This window comes from Natrix helvetica, assembly GCF_964273705.1.
Source record: "Natrix helvetica genome assembly, chromosome: 2".
Taxonomy (NCBI): Eukaryota; Metazoa; Chordata; class Lepidosauria; order Squamata; family Natricidae; genus Natrix; species Natrix helvetica.
Window position 1 is genome coordinate 294,223,522 of NC_138552.1, and position 19,182 is coordinate 294,242,703.

At 46.2% G+C, this 19,182-nt stretch overlaps 1 protein-coding gene and 1 long non-coding RNA gene across 3 annotated transcripts in view; one reads left to right on the top strand and one right to left on the bottom strand.

Moving 5' to 3' along the window:
• The window catches only part of LOC309388304, a 276,665-nt gene extending 268,106 nt beyond the window's left edge, over positions 1-8,559 (top strand). Inside the window, exon 2 of the long non-coding RNA XR_014174746.1 lies at positions 7,996-8,559. This is a non-coding gene — a long non-coding RNA (uncharacterized lncRNA). The remainder of the gene's footprint in view (positions 1-7,995) is intronic.
• Positions 8,560-9,627: 1,068 nt separating this feature from the next.
• VPS53 (VPS53 subunit of GARP complex) overlaps positions 9,628-19,182 on the bottom strand; it is a 68,314-nt gene continuing 58,759 nt past the window's right edge. For both annotated transcript variants that reach the window (XM_081945405.1, XM_081945404.1), the window contains exons 20-22: positions 18,564-18,701; positions 12,853-12,957; positions 9,628-10,767 (exon numbers count right to left, since the gene is read on the bottom strand). In XM_081945405.1, coding sequence (XP_081801531.1) covers positions 10,597-10,767; positions 12,853-12,957; positions 18,564-18,701 — 414 coding nt within the window. In that variant the 3' untranslated portion in view covers positions 9,628-10,596. The remainder of the gene's footprint in view (positions 10,768-12,852; positions 12,958-18,563; positions 18,702-19,182) is intronic.

Sequence of the window (19,182 nt, forward strand, 5' to 3'; positions counted from 1 at the left end):
GGTCGCCACGATGTAAAAAAGATGTGGAGACTCTAGAAAGAGTGCAGAGAAGAGCAACAAAGATGATTAGGGGACTGGAGACTAAAACATATGAAGAACGGTTGCAGGAACTGGGTATGTTTAGCTTAAAAGAAAGAAGGACTAGGGGAGACATGATAGCATTATTCCAATATCTCAGAGGTTGCCACAAAGAAGAGGGAGTCAAACTATTCTCCAAAGCACCTGAGGGTAGAACAAGAAGCAATGGGTGGAAACTAATCAAGGAGAGAAGCAATTTAGAACTGAGGAGGAATTTCCTGACAGTGAGAACAATTAATCAGTGGAACAGAAGTTGCCTCCAGAAGTTGTGAATGCCCCAACACTGGAAGTCTTTAAGAAGATGTTGGATAGCTATTTGTCTGAAACGGTATAGGGTTTCCTGCCTAGGCAGGGGGTTGGACTAGAAGACCTCCAAGGTCCCTTCCAACTCTACTATTGTATTGTATTGTATTGTACTTTATCCTTTTACTTCCCTTCTTTCAATTTGCTTTTTAGTGCAGAATTTCCCACTCAATCTGTTGCAATCTCTTTGTTTCCAGCGCAAATGAAGGCTTGAAGGAGACAAAAACTTTACTCTCCACCTCTGGGCAAGCCTTGTGCCTTTACCCATGTTCCCCGTTGCCCAGGTAAGCAAGCTCTTCTGCGTTTAGTCTAGAATAGTTTCCAATCAGGGACGACGGAGCCTCTCCGGAGCCTCGCTCTGAGCTCGTTTCCCGTCATGATGAACGCTCTCGAGGTCACAAAGGTTCCTGTCGTGGGATTGGAACTCGGTACCCAGGGGAAATCTGGCCACGTTCATACAAAGAGTTGAAGCCTTTTCCAAAAATAAAAATAAAAATAGAATTGCAACCAGTCTGCCTTCCATAGAAGACCTGCCTATTACACAGGTCGAAAGGAGGGCTGAGAAAATAACTGCAGACCCCTCACATCCTGGACGTAAACTGTTTCAACAACTCCCCTCAGGATGGCGCTTTAGGGCAAGGGTCTCCAAACTTGGCAACTTTAAGACTTGTGGACTTCATCTCCCAGAATCAGAGTTGGAAGGGACCTTGGAGGTCATTTAGTCCAACCCCCTGCTCAAGCTGGTGACCCTGTACATTTCCAGATTAATGGTTGTCCAATCTCTTAAACATTTCCAATGGTGGCGCACTCACAACTTCCAGATGTAAGCTGTTTCACTGATTAATTCTTCTCTCTGTCAGGAAATTTCTCCTTAGTTCTAGGTTGCTTCTCTCCTTCATTAATTTCCATCCATTGCTTCTTGTTCTACCCTCAGGTGCCTTGGAGAATAGTTTGACTCCCTCTTCTTTGGGGCAACCCCTGAGATATTGGAAGACTGCTATCATGTCTCTCTTGGTCCTTCTTTCTCTTAAGCTAGACATACCCAGTTCCTGCAACCGTTCTTCATATGTTTTAGTCTCCAGTCCCCTAATCATCTTTGTTGCTCTTCTCTGCACTCTTTCTAGAGTCTCCACATCTTTTCTACATCGTGGTGACCAAAACTGGATGCTGTATTCCAAGTGTGGCCTTACCAAGGCCTTGTAAAGTGGTATTAACCCTTCACGTGATCTTGATTCTCTCCCTCTGTTGATGTAGCCTAGAACTATGTTGGCTTTTTTGGCAGCTGCTGCACATGGCTGGTTCATCTTTAAATGGTTGTCCACTAGGACTCCAAGACCCCAAAGTATTCAATTAAAAAAAACAAGAGATGTGGCTTAGCAGAAATGGAAGGGGTACAGGTAGTCCTCAGCTTACCTGGCCAACACCCCCCCCCATCCCACCCGGATGCAGAGGGTACCCCTTAAGGAAGTCCTCTATGCTCAAGGTCACCCTTTGAAGGATCATGCCAAACTAAGGCAAGCTGGCAGCTGGTGTCTGGGCCAGCCCTCCAGATTCGCATTCTGTCCCTCTGGGAATGGAAAAGGGGCAGAGCAAGAGCCTCAGTGTCTAGGATCCCAGACGGGGATCTTCCACCGATCCGGCCGGTTGCCGCCACCAGCAGGAATGCCGCATTTTGCGGCCGGGGAAAGATCCAGCTGGCCTTGAATGACCCCAGCTTTAGATGAAAGCCGATTTAGCATTCGAGTTATTTAGTGGGGATTTATTTGCTGGGTGTTTCCATCAAAGAACAAGACAGGTGCAAGCAGGAGGGCCAAAGGCCTGGCGTGTCAGGCCTGCAGCCATCTTTTCTTTTGGATCTTTGGCCTGCCACACTTTCTGTTATTCTACTCTGCCTTTTCTATTGTGGGAAAATGGGAGGTGGGGATTTGTACGGAGTTAGATGATATGTAGCCATAACAACATTCTCTCTCGAAAGCCAAGGTCATCCTTCGTCTTTGCACCTCTGCACCTGACCAGAACTGGATGGGTGGAAGCTGCCAGCGTGGCAATACAATACAATAGCAGAGTTGGAAGGGACCTTGGAGGTCTTCTAGTCCAACCCCCTGCCTAGGCAGGAAACCCTATACCGTTTCAGACAAATGGCTATCCAACATCTTCTTAAAGACTTCCAGTGTTGGGGCATTCACAACTTCTGGAGGCAACTTCTGTTCCACGGATTAATTGTTCTCACTGTCAGGAAATTTCTTCTTAGTTCTAAGTTGCTTCTCTCCTTGATTAGTTTCCACCCATTGCTTCTTGTTCTACTCTCAGGTGCCTTGGAGAATAGCTTGACTCCCTCTTCTTTGGGGCAGCCCCTGAGATATTGGAAGACTGCTATCATGTCTCCCCTAGTCCTTCTTTTCATTAAACTAGACATACCCAGTTCCTGCAACCGTTCTTCATATGTTTAGTCCCCTAATCCTCTTTGTTGCTCTTCTCTGCACTCTTTCTAGAGTCTCAGCATCTTTTCTACATCGTGGTGACCAAAACTGAATGCCGTATTCCAAGTGTGGCCTTACCAAGGCCTTATAAAGTGGTATTAACACTTCACAGGATCTTGATTCTCTCCCTCTGTTTATGTATCCTAGTGGAAGATTGGACTATGTGATGGATTTGTGGGTGTGGGGGGCAAGATCTTGAACTTTCAACTGGGTGGAAAAAAACAGGAAGCTTTCAGATTCGGGTTTCCCCAGATGTGCCAATATGGCTCTCTTAATAAATCGGAACTTTGAGGAATCCTTTGCCTTGGACTCTGATTAAATTTTGGATGCCATTTGGAACCCTGACACGGAGATTAAAACATATGAAGAACGGTTGCAGGATTTGGGTTTGGCTAGTTTAGAGAAAAGAAGGACTATAGGGGGGGACGACTTGATAGCAGAGTTCCAATATATGAGGGTCTGCCACAAATGGGGGGGTATTAAGGCCATACTGGACTTAATACTTACAAACATAGAAGAAGTGATAGAGGGAGTTGAAACTGCAGGAACCGTGGGTGAGAGTGACCGTGTCATACTAGAATTCAACATAATGCAGACACAAGCAATACAACATAATGATACCAGAGTCTTAGATTTTAAAAGAGCTGATTTTAATAAACCCATAGAGAACTTGGGAAAGGTTCCTTGAATGAAAAACCTAAAGGGGAAAACAACTCAAGAATCTTGGGAAATTTTGAAAAAATATGATCATAAAAGCCCAGGCCAGCACAATACCGCTGAGAAAGAAAACCAAGAAATCCAAGAAGAAACCAGTATGGCTGCACAAGGATCTTTCTGACAAGTAGAAAGACAAAAAGGACAAGTACAAAAAAAATGGAAAGAGGGACATATAACTAAAGCTGGATATCAGCCAGAAACCGCAAAGACAGTCAGGAAAGCAAAGGCTCAGAATGAACAAAGACTTGCAACAAAAGTCAAAAGAAAACTTAAAGAAAGTTTCTTCCAACTCTGTTAATCTCTTGATTTATTCCCCAAAGCACCAGAAGGCAGGAGAAGCAGCAACGGGTGGAAACTAATCAAGGAGAGAAGCAACCTGGAATTAAGGAGAAACTTCCTGACTTTTAGAATAATTAACCAGTGGAACAGCTTGCCACCAGAAGTTGTAGGTGCTTCATCACTGGAGGTTTTTAAGAGATTGGAGAACCATTTGTCTGAAAAGGTAGGGTCTCCTGCTTCAGAAGGGGGCTGGACTAGATGATCTCCAAGCTCCCTTCCAACTCTATTCTAATAAAGATGAGAGGGTCCTCTCTGCCTTTGAATTTAAAAAAGGTAGGGGGGGTGTCTTTTAAATTTTCTCAAATTAAATCCAAGCTCCATTTTTACGACCTTGTAATCCTGGTTTGGGGTAGTCTCAAATCTCATCATGTTCTTTTCCATTCTTTCTTTTATTGTTCAATTATCTTCTGTTTTTATCTCTCTCTTGAATTCTCCCCTTTTTCCAAATTCTCAGCTTGCGACCACAACGGAGCCCGAAATTTCTGTCGCTAAGTCAGACGTTAATTGAATTTTACGTCCTCTTACAACCTTTCTTGCCGCCATTGTTAAGTGAATCACTGACATTATTAAGTCAGTCACATGGTCGTTAAGTGAATCCGGCTTCCCCATGGACTTGGCTTGTCAGGAGGTCGCAAAAGGGGATCATGTCACCCCAGGATGCTGCAACGGTCATAAATCTGAGTCAATTGTCAAGCGTCTGAATGTAAATCATGTGACTACAGGGTTGTTGCAAGTGTGAAAAACGCTCCTGTGTCACTTTTTCCACTGCCATTGTAAGTTTGAATGGTCACTAAATGAATGGTCGTAAGTCAAAGACTACCTGTAGAGTATCTGATCCTTTCATTCAGCCAATACAGGTTGTCCTAGATTTACAATAATTCATTTATTATTGAATAAATAATAAACGTAGTGACCGTTGAAAATTACAACGGTCACAAATATGAGTCAGTGGCCGAGCGTCTGAATGTTGACCAGGCGGCCCACAGGATGCAACGGTAACTGGGGGGAAAAAGTCACTATTTTCAGTGCCGTTGTAACTGAATAGTCACTAAACAAACTATTGTTAACTGCCGATCCTCTAAATTGGTAGCTTTTCTCCTCCTCAGTGGAGATCCCTCTCTGGCTGGGTTCGCATGACATCTAAGCCACACCTGCTCCAGGGCCACCCTGTCCCCCATCACGGCCAACTCTGGTTTAGCCTGTCATTCGAACCCAGAGCACCTGTTGCAGCATTTGCAGAATCCACTCAGGAGGTAATTGACCCGCAGGCACAGCTGTACATTATTTGTGGCAAGTTACGACCAGACGCCTAGTGACTGTTTCAAGTTGCAACGGACTCACCCAACGGACTTGACGGACTTACAACCTGATTTTGAAACACCTCCACACACACACACACACAGTCAACCCTGAAGCAAACTTGGTTGAGGCCATCTTTGAGGCTTCAGGGTGGCAGAAGAGGAAACAGGGAGACAGTAGATACAATACAATAGCAGAGTTGGAAGGGACCTTGGAGGTCTTCTAGTCCAACCCCCTGCCGAGGCAGGAAACCCTATACAAATGGCTATCCAACATCTTCTGGGATAGCTGGGATTTGTAGTCGAAACAAAAAGATTTTCCTGCGGGAACCAAGGTCATGCTAACAGGTGGCTGGGAGAGGAGGAGCAAAGTAACCAAGCAACCATCCAGCCCTTCTATTGGACAATGTGACTGATGAGTTGGGAAGAAGGGGGAAGACTTTCTCTTTTGATTAGGTGAAAACGGCGGGAACTTTCACCAGTTGTGCCAATACGATGTATCCAATAAATTTCTTCTTTGAGAAATCTACCTGCCTCGGACTTCTGCTTTCTAGGGTGCATTACTTGAAAACACACACACACACACACACACACACACACACAGTACCGCATGATCATATTTGGGGGACTTGGCAATGGGTTCACCTATGTGGCCATTTGCAATGTTCAGCAGTCACGTGACCACGATTTCCAATGAGGTTTTTTTGGGGGTGGTTTCTGGCATTTCCTTCCTGTAACTGTGGAAAAACACCCACTGCTGTTTGCTTAATGGCCGTCGCAAAAAAAAATGGTTTCAGTCACGTGTGATGCCTCGGTTTATGACCAGAATGACTTACCAACGTAATTCCCATCTCAATTATGGCCATAAGTTGAGGGCTACCTGTCGCCCTGTTTATTTCTTTATTTTCATTGGTCCTGTGGATTGACGCAGCTGCCCGCCTGCCTGGGAGAAACCAGGACAAGAATAAAAAGGAAGAGAGCAAAAGAGGAGAGGAAGAACAAAATGGCCGCTGAGCTCGGTCTAATTTGGTGTTTCCCATCCTTTCACCTTGAATGGAAAAAAACCCAACAAATGGAAGCCAAACTCGTCAAGAGACTGGAGAATCCACTTTATTAACAGGAAATGTACAACTTGAGGAGTCTTAATTATTAACCAGGAAGCGTGTGATAAATTAGGCAACCGTTTAAAATCAATGGGAAGGAAGGGAGGGAGGGAGGGAAGGAGATAAGGAAAAAAATAGATAGATAGATCGATAGATAGACAGAGAGGGAGGGAGGGAGATAAGGAAAATATAGATAGATAGATAGATAGATAGATAGATAGATAGATAGATAGACAGACAGACAGACAGAGGGAGGGAGATAAGGAAAAATATAGATAGATAGATAGATAGATAGATAGATAGATAGATAGATAGATAGATAGACAGACTGACAGATAGATAATATAGATAGATAGATAGATAGATAGACAGACTGACAGATAGATAATATAGATAGATAGATAGATAGATAGACAGACAGACAGACAGACAGACAGACAGGGAGGGAGGGAGGGAGGGAGGGAGGGAGGGAGATACGGAAAAATATAGATAGATAGATAGATAGATAGATAGATAGATAGATAGATAGATAGATAGACAGACTGACAGATAGATAATATAGATAGATAGATAGATAGATAGATAGATAGATAGATAGATAGACAGACTGACAGATAGATAATATAGATAGATAGATAGATAGACAGACAGACAGACAGACAGGGAGGGAGGGAGGGAGGGAGGGAGGAAGATACGGAAAAATATAGATAGATAGATAGATAGATAGATAGATAGATAGATAGATAGATAGATAGACAGATAGATAGATTGACGGACAGGGAAGGAAGGAAGGAAGGGGAGGGAGGGAGGGAAGGAGATAAGGAAAAAGATAGACAGACAGACAGACACAGAGATGGAAGGAAGGAAAACAGGAAGGCAGGCGAGGGAACAATAGAGAAGAAACAAAGGATAGGAAGAAAGGAAGAGAAAGAAAGAAGAAAAGAAAGGCAGGAAGGAAGAGAAAGAAAGGGAAGAGGGATGGAAGGATGGAAAATTAGGGAGAGAAAAAAGGAAGAAAGGAAGAAAGAGGAAAGAAAGAGGGAGGGAGGGAACGATGGAAAAATAGGGAAAGAGGAAGAAAGAAGAAAAGAAAGAAAGAAGGGGAGGAATGGAAAAATAGGGAGAGAAAAAGAAAGGAAGGAAGGAAGGGGAAGGAAGAAGAAAAAAGGGGGAGGAATGGAAAAATAGGGAGAGAAAAAGAAAGGAAGAAAGGGGAAGGAAGAAGAAAAAGAAAGAAAGAAAGGGGGAGGAATGGAAAAATAGGGAGACAAAAAAGGAAGAAAAAAGAAAGGAAGAAAGAAAAAGAGGGAAGGAAAGAAAAGGAGAAAGAAAAAAAAGAAAAACTTTACTATTTACAAGGCAGCAGATTTCTCAAGAGGCCCAATCTCCTTCCTGTTTGTTCAACCTTTCTGCCGTCGGAGGGGGAGGCGAAGGCCGGCACCTTCTCTCTTCCCCCCCCACCCCGAAGCCCATGAAAACCAGGCAGGTCCCGGTTACACCTTCCTTGATTAGACTTTCCCTTTCGCTAGCCAAAGGGAGGGCAAACATTGCTCACCCTGGATCGCAACCAACTGGGGCAAAGGGCCGAGGGAACACGCACCCTGCCCCAGTTCCTGGGGACGTGAACGGCCTTTGGCTTTGAGGGCGGATGCATAGGGGGGGGGGGGTGATGGTCAGCAACTGGCTGTCTGCAGGCCTCCCTCAACCCCCCCTCCCGAATTTGCAGTGGGATCCACTTCCGAAAGCTTCTTGAGGAGGAAGCCCCCTTACCTTAAAAAAAAAACAACCCACACAAACTCCAACAGCTGCAAGAATTTTGGGACACCTCCAAAGGGGGAGAAGGATGAGCCTCCCCCCAACCCCCCGTTCGGAGGTTTCCTGTTTTCATGAATGCGCTGCAAAGCAGGCGGGGTTTTTGCAGGAGTGAAATTTGGGGGTTGCATGGAGTGATAGATACCCTTGGCTAAAAAACGTGGAGTGCAAGAGATCTCCAAAGATTTCCGAAAAGCTTTTGTCTCTCTGGAAAAGCAGAAAGGGGGGGGGGGGAGAGAGAAATCAGCCAGATTTCAGATCCAGGAATTCTCAGGAAGGGGAAAAAGTATCTTTGGGGGAAACAAAAAAAGATCCAGGAATTCAGGAAGTTTAAAAAAAAAAAACCCGAAAAACTTCTCGGGACAAATGAAGGGGCAGAGGAAGCAAAATTAAAAAGGAAAAATAAATCAGCAGGCAGGTTTGAAAAAACACAGAGAGAGACACACAAAGAACACACAAAGAACAAGGGCTGTGAACATTCTGACTTTGGAAAAACCTAGTGGCCTCCCACGTGGGGTTTTTTTAAAAAAAATCCGGAATGTTTCATCCTGGCAAAAATCAGTAGCTAATAAAATGTGGCTGGAGGAAAGAAAGTTTCATTGGTTGGACCGAATCCGAGGTAGGCGAGATCCGGACAAATCTCGGCAGAGGTTTTTTGCTTGGGTCCAAGTTTAGCCGGTGAAAAGAGACGAGAAGTTTAGTTTCTGCTCTCTAATCGCAGAAAAGTGGGAGATTGGGGTGGGTGGGTGGGTGAAGGATTGCCCCACGAAAGGTGGGGAGATGGGGGTAGCAGGAATCCAGTAAGGAATTATTAATTTGTGGGTTATCGAGTGGGGCCGTTAAGTGAAATATAAATGTTGAAGTTTCATTCTCACGTCTAAGGGAGTTGCAGCTTTTTTTCCGCCCTTGAAATTGACTCTGAAATTTTCCGGAATTGACTCTGAAATTGACTGAAATTTCTTCTGGAATTGACGCCTTCTGAAATTGACTGAAATTTCTTCTGGGATTGACCCCCTTCTGAAATTGACTGAGATTTCTTCTGGAATTGACCCCTTCTGAACTTAACTGAAATTTCTTCTGGAATTGACGCCTTCTGAAATTGACTGAGATTTCTTCTGGAATTGACGCCTTCTGAAATTGACTGAGATTTCTTCTGAAATTGACCCCTTCTGAAATTGACTGAAATTTCTTCTGAACTTAACTGAAATTTCTTCTGGAATTGATGCCTTCTGAAATGGACTGAGATTTCTTCCGAAATTGACACCAACTGAGATTTCTTCTAGAATTGACACCTTTTGAAATTGACTGAGATTTCTTCTGGAATTGACGCCTTCTGAAATTGATTGAATTTCTTCTGGAATAGACGCCTTCTGAAACTGACCGGGCCCGAATGAGTTTTGTTCTGAGCTAGTTAAAGACTGTCTTATGTTGCTTTTTCCAATTTCAGCAACTTTAAGCTGGGAGTTCTGGAAGTTGGAAGTCCACAGAGTTGAAAGTTGCTGAGTTTGGGAAATAATGCTTTATATATTGAAGCAGATAAAACCATCACAGAGTTAATGCTGGAAAACAGCTCAGAGAAAAAATACCCATGGAAATTGGGAGGAGTGAGGGGTCTACGAAGAAGGAGGACCCTCTGTTCCCAGGGGGGGGGGAGAGAATTGCATTTGGAACGTTGCAAAAGGAAATTCCAACATGCACAGAGACAGATCAACTGTCCTACCTGGCTACTCTTAAACATAAAATTAACCCTTGCAAAAATTTCAAGGATCTAAGATAAGACCTTGGAAAACATCAACTTCCTGCCAAAGATTAGGACCATCCTGTAATTTGGGGCGTACTTGAATTTATCGGGGAGACCGGGCTGGTGGCTGATCTCTGCTACTGGAAGGCCCTCGATGGGGTAAGTGGACAACTTGCAACCAACAATTAAGTTTGGACCACGATGCCTTCAGCAGCTGGAGAAGAAGATGGCCAGGTAGCAGCTAAAGCAGTGATGGAGAACCTTTTCGGCACCAAGTGCCCAAACCAGAATGTGCGTGCAGGCGTGCGCGCCAGTAACCCGAAGACCAGCTGGTCGGTACGCATGCGCATGCCAGCCAGCTGGTTTACAGGTTTCTAGCACATACATGCGCGCTGGAGACCCAAAGACCAGCTGGCTGGTGCGCACTTGCCTGTTTTTTGGGGCGTTTTCAGGCAGGGTTTTTGGGCTGTTTTCAGGGTGTTTTTCGGGCGTTTTTGAGCCCAAAAAACGCCCCCAAAACAGCCACAAATGGCCAAAAAATGCCCCCCACCAAGGCCATTTTTTGAGCCGTTTTCAGACCATTTTTCTGGCACTCCAGTACCCATGCCGATCAGCTGTGTGGCGCGCCAAAAACTGGAAGAGCAGCTGGCAACTGTGAGTGTGCCCACTGAGAGGGGTCTGCATTCCACCTCTGGCACACATGCCATAGGTTTGCCATTGTGGAGCTAGAGTCTCTTCTTGATCAATTTTTCCAGTTTGCGGATGCGGGAAGATTCCTGCTCGGGCGTTGCAGCCGCCAGGGAGACGCAGCCGCCGGTTTCGGCACCCGAAGGAAGAGCCGGGAGTCTCTGACGGAATAAGTCCAACATGCTACTTTGCTCACTTCGCTTGAGACCCTGTGGAGACATTGGGGGGAGGGGGAGGAAGAGGAAGTGGTCACTGTAGGCAAAACTCACATTTGGCTTCAGAGCTTGAGCTAAGATGGGCTCTGGAAGACCTCCAAGGCTGTGGCTCATGGTTTCATAGTGGATTGATGGAGAAAGCCGTACAGAAAGAAAGAGGGCAAGGGGACAATAAGGATGGGCTGTGTCCCTGCAAAACATCTGGAGGCATCTGGAAGACATGTTTCCAGAGCCTGGGAAATATGTCCCAAAACATCTGGAAGACATGCCTTCAGAACATCAAGTGGAAGACACAACCAGAATATGTGGAAGATATTGGAACATCTAGGAGACCAGTCCCATAACATCTGGGAGACATACCTCCAGCATGTCTGGAAGACACACCCTATTAGATCTGGAAGATATTCTTCCGTAACACCTGGATGACATGCCACAAAGCTTCTGGAAGATACAACTCTAGGTCAACTCCCAGAATTCCTCAGCCAGCATGGAATTGAAGTCCACACATCGTAAAGTGGCCAAGGTTGGAGACCCCTGATCTAGAAGACATGCCCCAGAACATCTGGGAGGTATACCTCCGGTATTTCTGGATGACACACCCCAGAACTTCAAGATAGGTCTCCAGAATACCTAGAAGACACAACCCAACACATCTGGGAGACAACCAGACTATCTGGAAGATGTGCCTCCACAAGGCTGCCCATAACATCTGTGAGACATACCTCCAGCATGTCTGGAAGATGCACCCTATTAGATCTGGAAGATATTCTTCCGTAACACCTGGATGACATGCCCCAAAGCATCTGGAAGATGCAACTAGGTGATCTAGAACAGAGGTCTCCAACCTTGGCAACTTTCAACTTGTGGACTTCAACTCCCAGAATTCCTCAGCCAGCATGGCTGGCTGAGGAAGTCTGAGAAATTGAAGTCCACACATCGTAAGGTGGCCAAGGTTGGAGACCCTTGATCTAGAAGACATGCCCCAGAACATCTGGGAGATATACCTCCAGTATGTCTGGGTGATACACCCCAGAACTTCAAGGTAGGTCTCCATTACACCTAGAAGACACAACCCAACACATCTGGGAGACAACCAGACTATCTGGAAGACGTGACTCCAAAAGATGCCCCGTAACACCTGGAAGGTGTGCCTCCAGAACATCTGGAAGACTCAACCCGGAGCATGTGGAAGACACAAACCAGAACATCTGGAAGGTGGGCCTCCAGAGCACAGGAGACAACCCCAACACATCCCACAACATCTGGAAGACACGGCCTCCAGATACAATCTATCAGGATGGCAACCTTCCTGGGAAATTTGACAGCTGTAGCTCTAAAAAGCCACCCAGATATTTAAAGGGGTGTCAGGAAAGTTGAATGACACGGAATCAAAATGTTTGTAAAATGAAGTATACCGTGTCTCCCCGAAAATAAGACAAGGTCTTATTTTCTTTTGACCTCCGAAAAATGAGCACTTGAATTCCTTATTTTCGGGGAGGTCTTACTATTTTTGAGGTGCAGGAGGTGGCGAGCGTGGTCACCTCACGGCTGCTGCTGTGCTGCAATATTTTCCGGGAGGGCTTATTTTCGGGAGAGGGCTTATTTTAGCGCATGCGCTGAAAAGACCGATTGGGCTTATTATCCGGGGAGGTCTTATTTTTTGGGGGAAAGAGGGTATCAGGGAAAGTTTGGGCAGACTGACTGGTCTTTTTACCCAGATGTGTTGGGGTGGAACCAATCCGGTCCCGGACAGTGGTGAAATTCAATTTTTCTTACTACCGGTTCTGTGGACGTCACTTGGTGGGTGTGACTTGATGGGCGTGGCAGGGGAAGGATACTCCAAAATCTCCATCCCCACCCCAGTCTGGGGCCAGCCAGAGGTGGCATTTGCCGGTTCTCCGAACTACTCAAAATTTCCGCTACCGCTTCTCCAGAACCGGTCAGAACCTGCTGGATTTCACCCCTGGTCCCAGATAATTGAAGTATTTCAGCACCCATCGTCCTCATTTTTTTTTTTACATGCTTCAGAGCAAGTGGAATAGCTCTTGCCCTTTCTCGCTGCCCACCTGCCCAGCTCACCTTCATCTCCAGAATCTTCTGGAACGTGTCCGTGGTGCAGTCGGAGAGGAGTTTGATGTAGTTGTCCACAAAGACCACGGAGGGCTCGTGGGGGGCCATCACAACCTGTTGGGAAGAGAAGAGCAGCCGGTTAGAAGAGCCATGCCTGGTGCTGTGGTTAAAATGCAGGCTTGCGGGAAAACTCTGCCCACAGCCAGGTAGTTCGATCCTGACCGGTTCAAGGTTGACTCAACTTTCCGTCCTTCCAAGGTCGGTAAAATGAGGACCCAGGTTGTTGGGGGCAAGAGGCTGACTCTGTAAACCGCTTAGAGAGGGCTGCAAAGCACTATAAAGTCGTATATAAGTTTAAGTGAGATTGCTTGGGAAGGAAGGAAGGAGGGAGGGAGGGAGGGAGGGAGAGAGAGAGGATGGAAGGAGGGAGGGAGGGAAGGAAGGAGGAAGGGAGGAAAGGAAGGAAGGAGGGAGGGAGGGAGGAAGAAAGGAGGGAGGGAGGGAAGGAAGGAAGGAAGGAGGGAGGGAGGGAGAGAGGGAAGGAGGAAAGGAGGGAGGGAAGAAAGGAAGGAGGAAGGGAGAGAAGGAAGGAAGGACGCACTGATCTGTATGGCTTTTAAGGGGCTTATTTCTAACCACATGAGGAAGCAGTGATGAAGTCCACGCAATAAGTTTATGGAGATTCTCCATCATCCAGGTCACGGTTGTCCCAAAGGTGCTTTTTTTCAAGAGGCAACTGATCTTTCTGATTTTTTCTTTGAAGACGTTTCACTTCCCATCGAAGAAGCTTCCTCAGTTCTGACTGGATGGTGGGGAAGGAAAGGATTTATACTCCTTGCAGGCAGCTGGTCATTTCTAATAAATCCTTCCCTTCCCCACCAGAGCTGAGGAAGCTTCTTGGAGGAGAAGCGACCGCGAGGAGGTTGGGGGAGGAACATGGGCCAGTTTCCCAGTGTGCGCATGAGCAGAGTTGCCAGACGAAGGGAACAGCTGAGGATCAAGGGTCGACTTGGGAGTAAAACCACAGGTGGATGATGAAGGGCCCCACCCAGAGGAAACAGAAGACAGAAGGGGAGTGAGCTTTTTCGGGAGACAATTCGTTTGTTTGTTTCAGGAGTGGGAAGATCTGTCCCTGAAACTCAGAGACTCTGTGCCCAGAAAATATTTACATGGCAGCTTTCCAAGATAGATAAGGTCTGTAGAAGGGTGCAAAGCTACCGGTTTGCGCCGGTTTGCAGAACTGGTAGTAAAAAATACTAAAAAAAGTTTTTTAAAAAAGTTCTGACTATTGCACGTCGCACAGCTGATCTCCTGAACATTTAAAAAAACACCTTTTAAGCATTTTTTTTTACTACAGGTTCTCTGGAAATGCGGGGGTGAGGGGGGTGTCTGTTTTTGCTCCCAGCAGCCTTCCCTGCTGGGAAGGCCAAAAATGGGGGGGTGGGGGTGGTGAAGGCCAAAAATGGGAGGGGGGGTAGGGGTGCTGAGAAAGAAAAAAAGAAGGAAGGAAAGAAAGATTAAGAAAGAAAGAAAAAAGGAAGGAAGGAAGGAAGGAAGGAAAGAAAGAAAAAAGGAAGGAAAGAAAGAAAAAAGGAAGGAAAGAAAGAAAGAGTGAGAAAGAAGTGAAGGAAGGAAGGAAGGAAAGAAATAAAAAAGAAAGAAGGAAGGAAAGCAAGAAAGAGAGAGTGAGAAAGAAAGAAGGAAGGAAAAAAGAAAGAAAAAGAAAGAAAGAAGGAAAGAAAGAAAGAAAGAAAGAGAAAGAAAGGGAGAAAAGAAGGAAATAAAGAAAGAGAGGGAGGGAGGGAGGGAAGGAAAACGGAGAGGAAGGAAGGACTACAAACCTGGCACTAGACGCAACTTCAGAGGATAATCCGGGGCTGGAAGGGACCTGGAGGTCATCTAGTCCAACCCTGCTCCAGCAGAAGAGACTTTCTGCCTTTCATCCCAGTTACATGACTACATAGCCACGCCCATCCAGTCACATGACATGCCCCCAAGCCATGCCCCCAGAACTGGTAGTAAAAAAAAATAGATTTCACCACTGGTCTGTAATCCTAAATATTCCTTTGAAAGACTGTTTGCTGAATGTGAACGCGAGGAATTCGCATCCGTGGAATAAAAGGGGTTTTCTCGGGACCAGGACTCTGCCTTGTGCTTTTGGGGGAAGCCTCGGTCAGAAGACGTCTTCCAAGAACAACTCCAGAAAGTCCAGCTGCCTCTTGAAAAAAGCACCTTTGGAAGCCCCTGTTTCCCCATCCGATTCCAGCCTCCTTCTGATTTTTTTTTTTACCAGGAAAAGCTTCTCCCTTTCGGCATCCCGGAGGCCAAACCCCGAATTTGAGAAGCCACTTTAGAAAGGGGGGGGGAAATGCAAGGGTCGATTTCCCTCCCTGCTCCCCACCCAGGCACAAAGCAGCTGTCACCAGCCTTGTCTGGGACCTAATTGGAAATGCCAAAGGAAAACCCACCCTGGGAAAAGCTGCAAAGCCTCAATGGGGGGTGGGTTGGGGGGAAGAATTCGGGGAAGGACTCTGCGCTCGGCTGCCTTTAAAAGTTGAGTGACATACTGTATTTTTTGGAGTATAAGACGCTCCGAAGTATAAGACGCACCTAGCTTTTGGGGTGGAAAACAAGGGGAAAATATCTGCCTCTGCCTCCCAGCAATTTGCCTCCTTGCAACAAACAGCAAACAGCACAGACAATATACGCTGTTTGTAGGGATACATTTCAGGCTATAATTGTACAGATGCTGTTAAAATTGATGTGCTTTCTGGAAGTATAGTTATTCTCTGCTTTTTAAAAGAAGCTACTATAGCCCTGGGCCTCTTCAGATCAAGCATTTATTTTAAAAAGCTTCTTCATTTTGTTAGGATGTCTAGAACAATAATAAAGCAGTCTTTCAAAAACAAGTCTAATCATTTGAACATTCTATAGGCATTTATAGTTATTGATTTACCTCCTTGCAGCAAACAGCCTGATTAGCACAAGTAAAAAAAAATCTGCCTCCCAGCAATTCCCCACTTGGAGCAAACAGCAAGTTTCACTTTCAATTTCTCCCGATCATCAGCTGTTTCAGGCTGCAGGGATTGCTGTAGCTTATAGAAGCCTCCGCAAGGCCCACTCCCCCTTTGCTGCAAAGAGGTAAATTGCTGGGAGGCAGAGGCCAAAGGGTTGGGGTCCGTGGGTGGGTGGGGCTACATTCAGTGCATAAGACGCACTCAAATTTTCACCCTCTTTTAGGGGGGAAAAAGGTGCGTCTTATACTCTGAAAAATACGGTACATCTGTATGTACTGTATTTTTCAGAGTATAAGACGCACCTTTCCCTCCCCCCCCCCCAAAAAAAAAGAGTGTGGAAAGGTTGGTGCGTCTTATACACTGAATACAGCCATTTTTGGCCTCTTGAGGCCCGGCCTCCGCATTCCATTTTTGCAAAAAACAGGCTGTTTTTTGCAAAAATGGAGGCTTTTTTGCCTTCCCTCAGCCCCCAGCAGCAGGCTTTAGCAGGGCTGGGGCAAGACAAAAATGCCGTTTTTGCAAAAAAGAGGCAAAAAACAGCCCATTTTTCGCAAAAACTGAGGCGTTTTTGCCTTCCCTCAGCCCTGCTGAAGCCTGCAGAATGTTCCTGGGGGGGCTGGGGAGGACACACATTTTTTTTTCTTACTTACCTCTTTGAAATCTTGGTGCGTCTTATAGTCCGAAAAATACGGTAAATACAGATCCGGGTTTGCTCAAATGCCACCCCGAAAATACATCAGAGTAAAGAAAATATGAAAACGCAACAACGGAAGGAGGGAAGGGAGAGAGGAGGAGAGGGAAGAGGAGAGGAGAAGGGAGGAAAGGAGAGGGAAAGAAGGAAGGGTGAAGGAGAGGAAGGAAGGGAAGGGTAGTAAGAGTGGGAGAGAGGGCAGGAAGGGGTGGTGTAGGGCAGAGGAAGGGGAAGAAGATAAGAGAGAAAGGAGAGGATGAAAGGAGAAAGTAGAGAAGAAGGGAGGGATAGTAGACAGAGAGAGGGAAGAAGAAGTAGGGTGGTTGTAATACAAGATAGATGGCAGGAAAGCAAGCCCAAATATAATATTGTATCTTTAGGGAAAGAATGGAAGCATAAACGTTAAAGGATAATATATCATACTAATGATATTTATGAGAAATGTATATTTGTGAATGTATGAGAAAGAAAAAAAAACCTTTTCTTAAAAAAAAAAGTTGAGTGACAGGTCAAGAAGCCCACAATTAGAAGGGCGAGGAAGGGGAGGAGAGACAGTTTGGTCTAGTGGTTAAAGCAACAGGTTAGAAGCTGGGAGATGGTGAGTTCTAGTTCCGCCTTAGGCATGAAAGTAGACTGGGGGACTTTGGGACAATCTCCAGGCGATAGTGAGTTCTAGTCCTACCTTAGGCATGACAGCTGGCTGGGTGACTTTGGGACATTCACCAGGAGATGGTGAGTTCTAGTCCCACCTTAGGCATGAAAGTAGACTGGGTGACTGTGCCAATTACCAGGCGATAGTGAGTTCTAGTCCTACCTTAGGCATGAAAGCCGGCTGGGTGACTTTGGGACATTCACCAGGCGATAGTGAGTTCTAGTCCCACTTTAGGCATGAAAGCCGGCTGGGTGACTTTGGGACATTCACTAGGAGATGGTGAGTTCTAGTCCCACTTTAGGCATGAAAGCCGGCTGGGTGACTTTGGGACATTCACCAGGCGATAGTGAGTTCTAGTCCCACTTTAGGCATGAAAGCCGGCTGGGTGACTTTGGGACATTCACCAGGCGATAGTGAGTTCTAGTCCCACTTTAGGCATGAAAGCCGGCTGGGTGACTTTGGGACATTCACTAGGAGATGGTGAGTTCTAGTCCCACTTTAGGCATGAAAGTAGACTGCGTGACTGTGCCAATTACCAGGCGATAGTGAGTTCTAGTCCTACCTTAGGCATGAAAGCCGGCTGGGTGACTTTGGGACATTCACCAGGAGATAGTGAGTTCTAGTCCCACTTTAGGCATGAAAGCCGGCTGGGTGACTTTGGGACATTCACTAGGAGATGGTGAGTTCTAGTCCCACTTTAGGCAGGAAAGCCAATTGGATGACTTTGTGGAAATCACCAGGAGATGGTGAGTTCTAGTCCCACTTTAGGCAGGAAAGCCAATTGGATGACTTTGTGGAAATCACCAGGAGATGGTGAGTTCTAGTCCCACTTTAGGCAGGAAAGCCAATTGGATGACTTTGTGGCAATCACCAGGAGATGGTGAGTTCTAGTCCCACTTTAGGCAGGAAAGCCAATTGGATGACTTTGTGGCAATCACCAGGAGATGGTGAGTTCTAGTCCCACTTTAGGCAGGAAAGCCAATTGGATGACTTTGTGGCAATCACCAGGAGATGGTGAGTTCTAGTCCCACTTTAGGCAGGAAAGCTAGCTGGGGGACTTTGTGCCAATCACCAGGAGATGGTGAGTTCTAGTGCCACCTTGTGGATGGGCCAACTATCAAGAGGACAGTGAGTTCTAGTCCTGCCTTAGGGAGGAACGCTGGCTGCTTAACGGAATGGTTGCTGTGGGGAAAACAGAAGCATGAGGTATGTTTGCTGCCTTTGAGTTATTTGTAAACACAATCAGAAAACAAACAAAGTAACATCGTCCTATTAGGTGGCTTCGGGCAAGTAGCCAGTCGCTTCCTCCCCCATCCATTCTTCGGAGGGCAAGCTGGTCTAGAAGGTGGAAAAGCTCTACCTTGAGGATCATCTCGGCACGGGTCATCCCCTTGACCACGATTTTGGTGAAGCTGGCGGGCGCCTTCCTCACCACCTGCGAGCCGATGGACGGCAGGTCGAGCAGCACCATTTTCAGGGAGTGAGTATCCAGCAGCAGCTGCAGCAGATAAGAAGAGTGACGATGACAGGGCATTTGATATACTAGCCCCTAGTCAATAAAGTGTCAGCAAACGCCACTCCCCATTAGCCCTGATGGTGTTACCTAGTTGGGTCATGAAATGTCTGCAAGGAAACAACCAAGCTCAGAGAGCAGCAAGGACCCCACAATTCTCCTCCTCCTCCTCCTCCTCTCTGCCAACCCCACTCTCTTCTAGCACTGATGGTATTATCCAGTTGGGTCATGAAATGTCTGCAAGGAAACGATCAAGCTCAGGGAGCAACAAGGTTCCCGCATCCATCCATCCATCTTTCTCTCTCTCTCTTTTCCTTCCTTGCTCTCTTCCTTCACTTTTTTTCTCTCTCTCTCCCTCTCTCTCATCTATCCACCCATCTCTCTCTTTCCCTTTCTTGCTTTCTTCCTTCACTCTTTTTTCTTTCTTTCTTTTTCTTTCTTCCGGCCTCCCTCTCAACTGTCCACC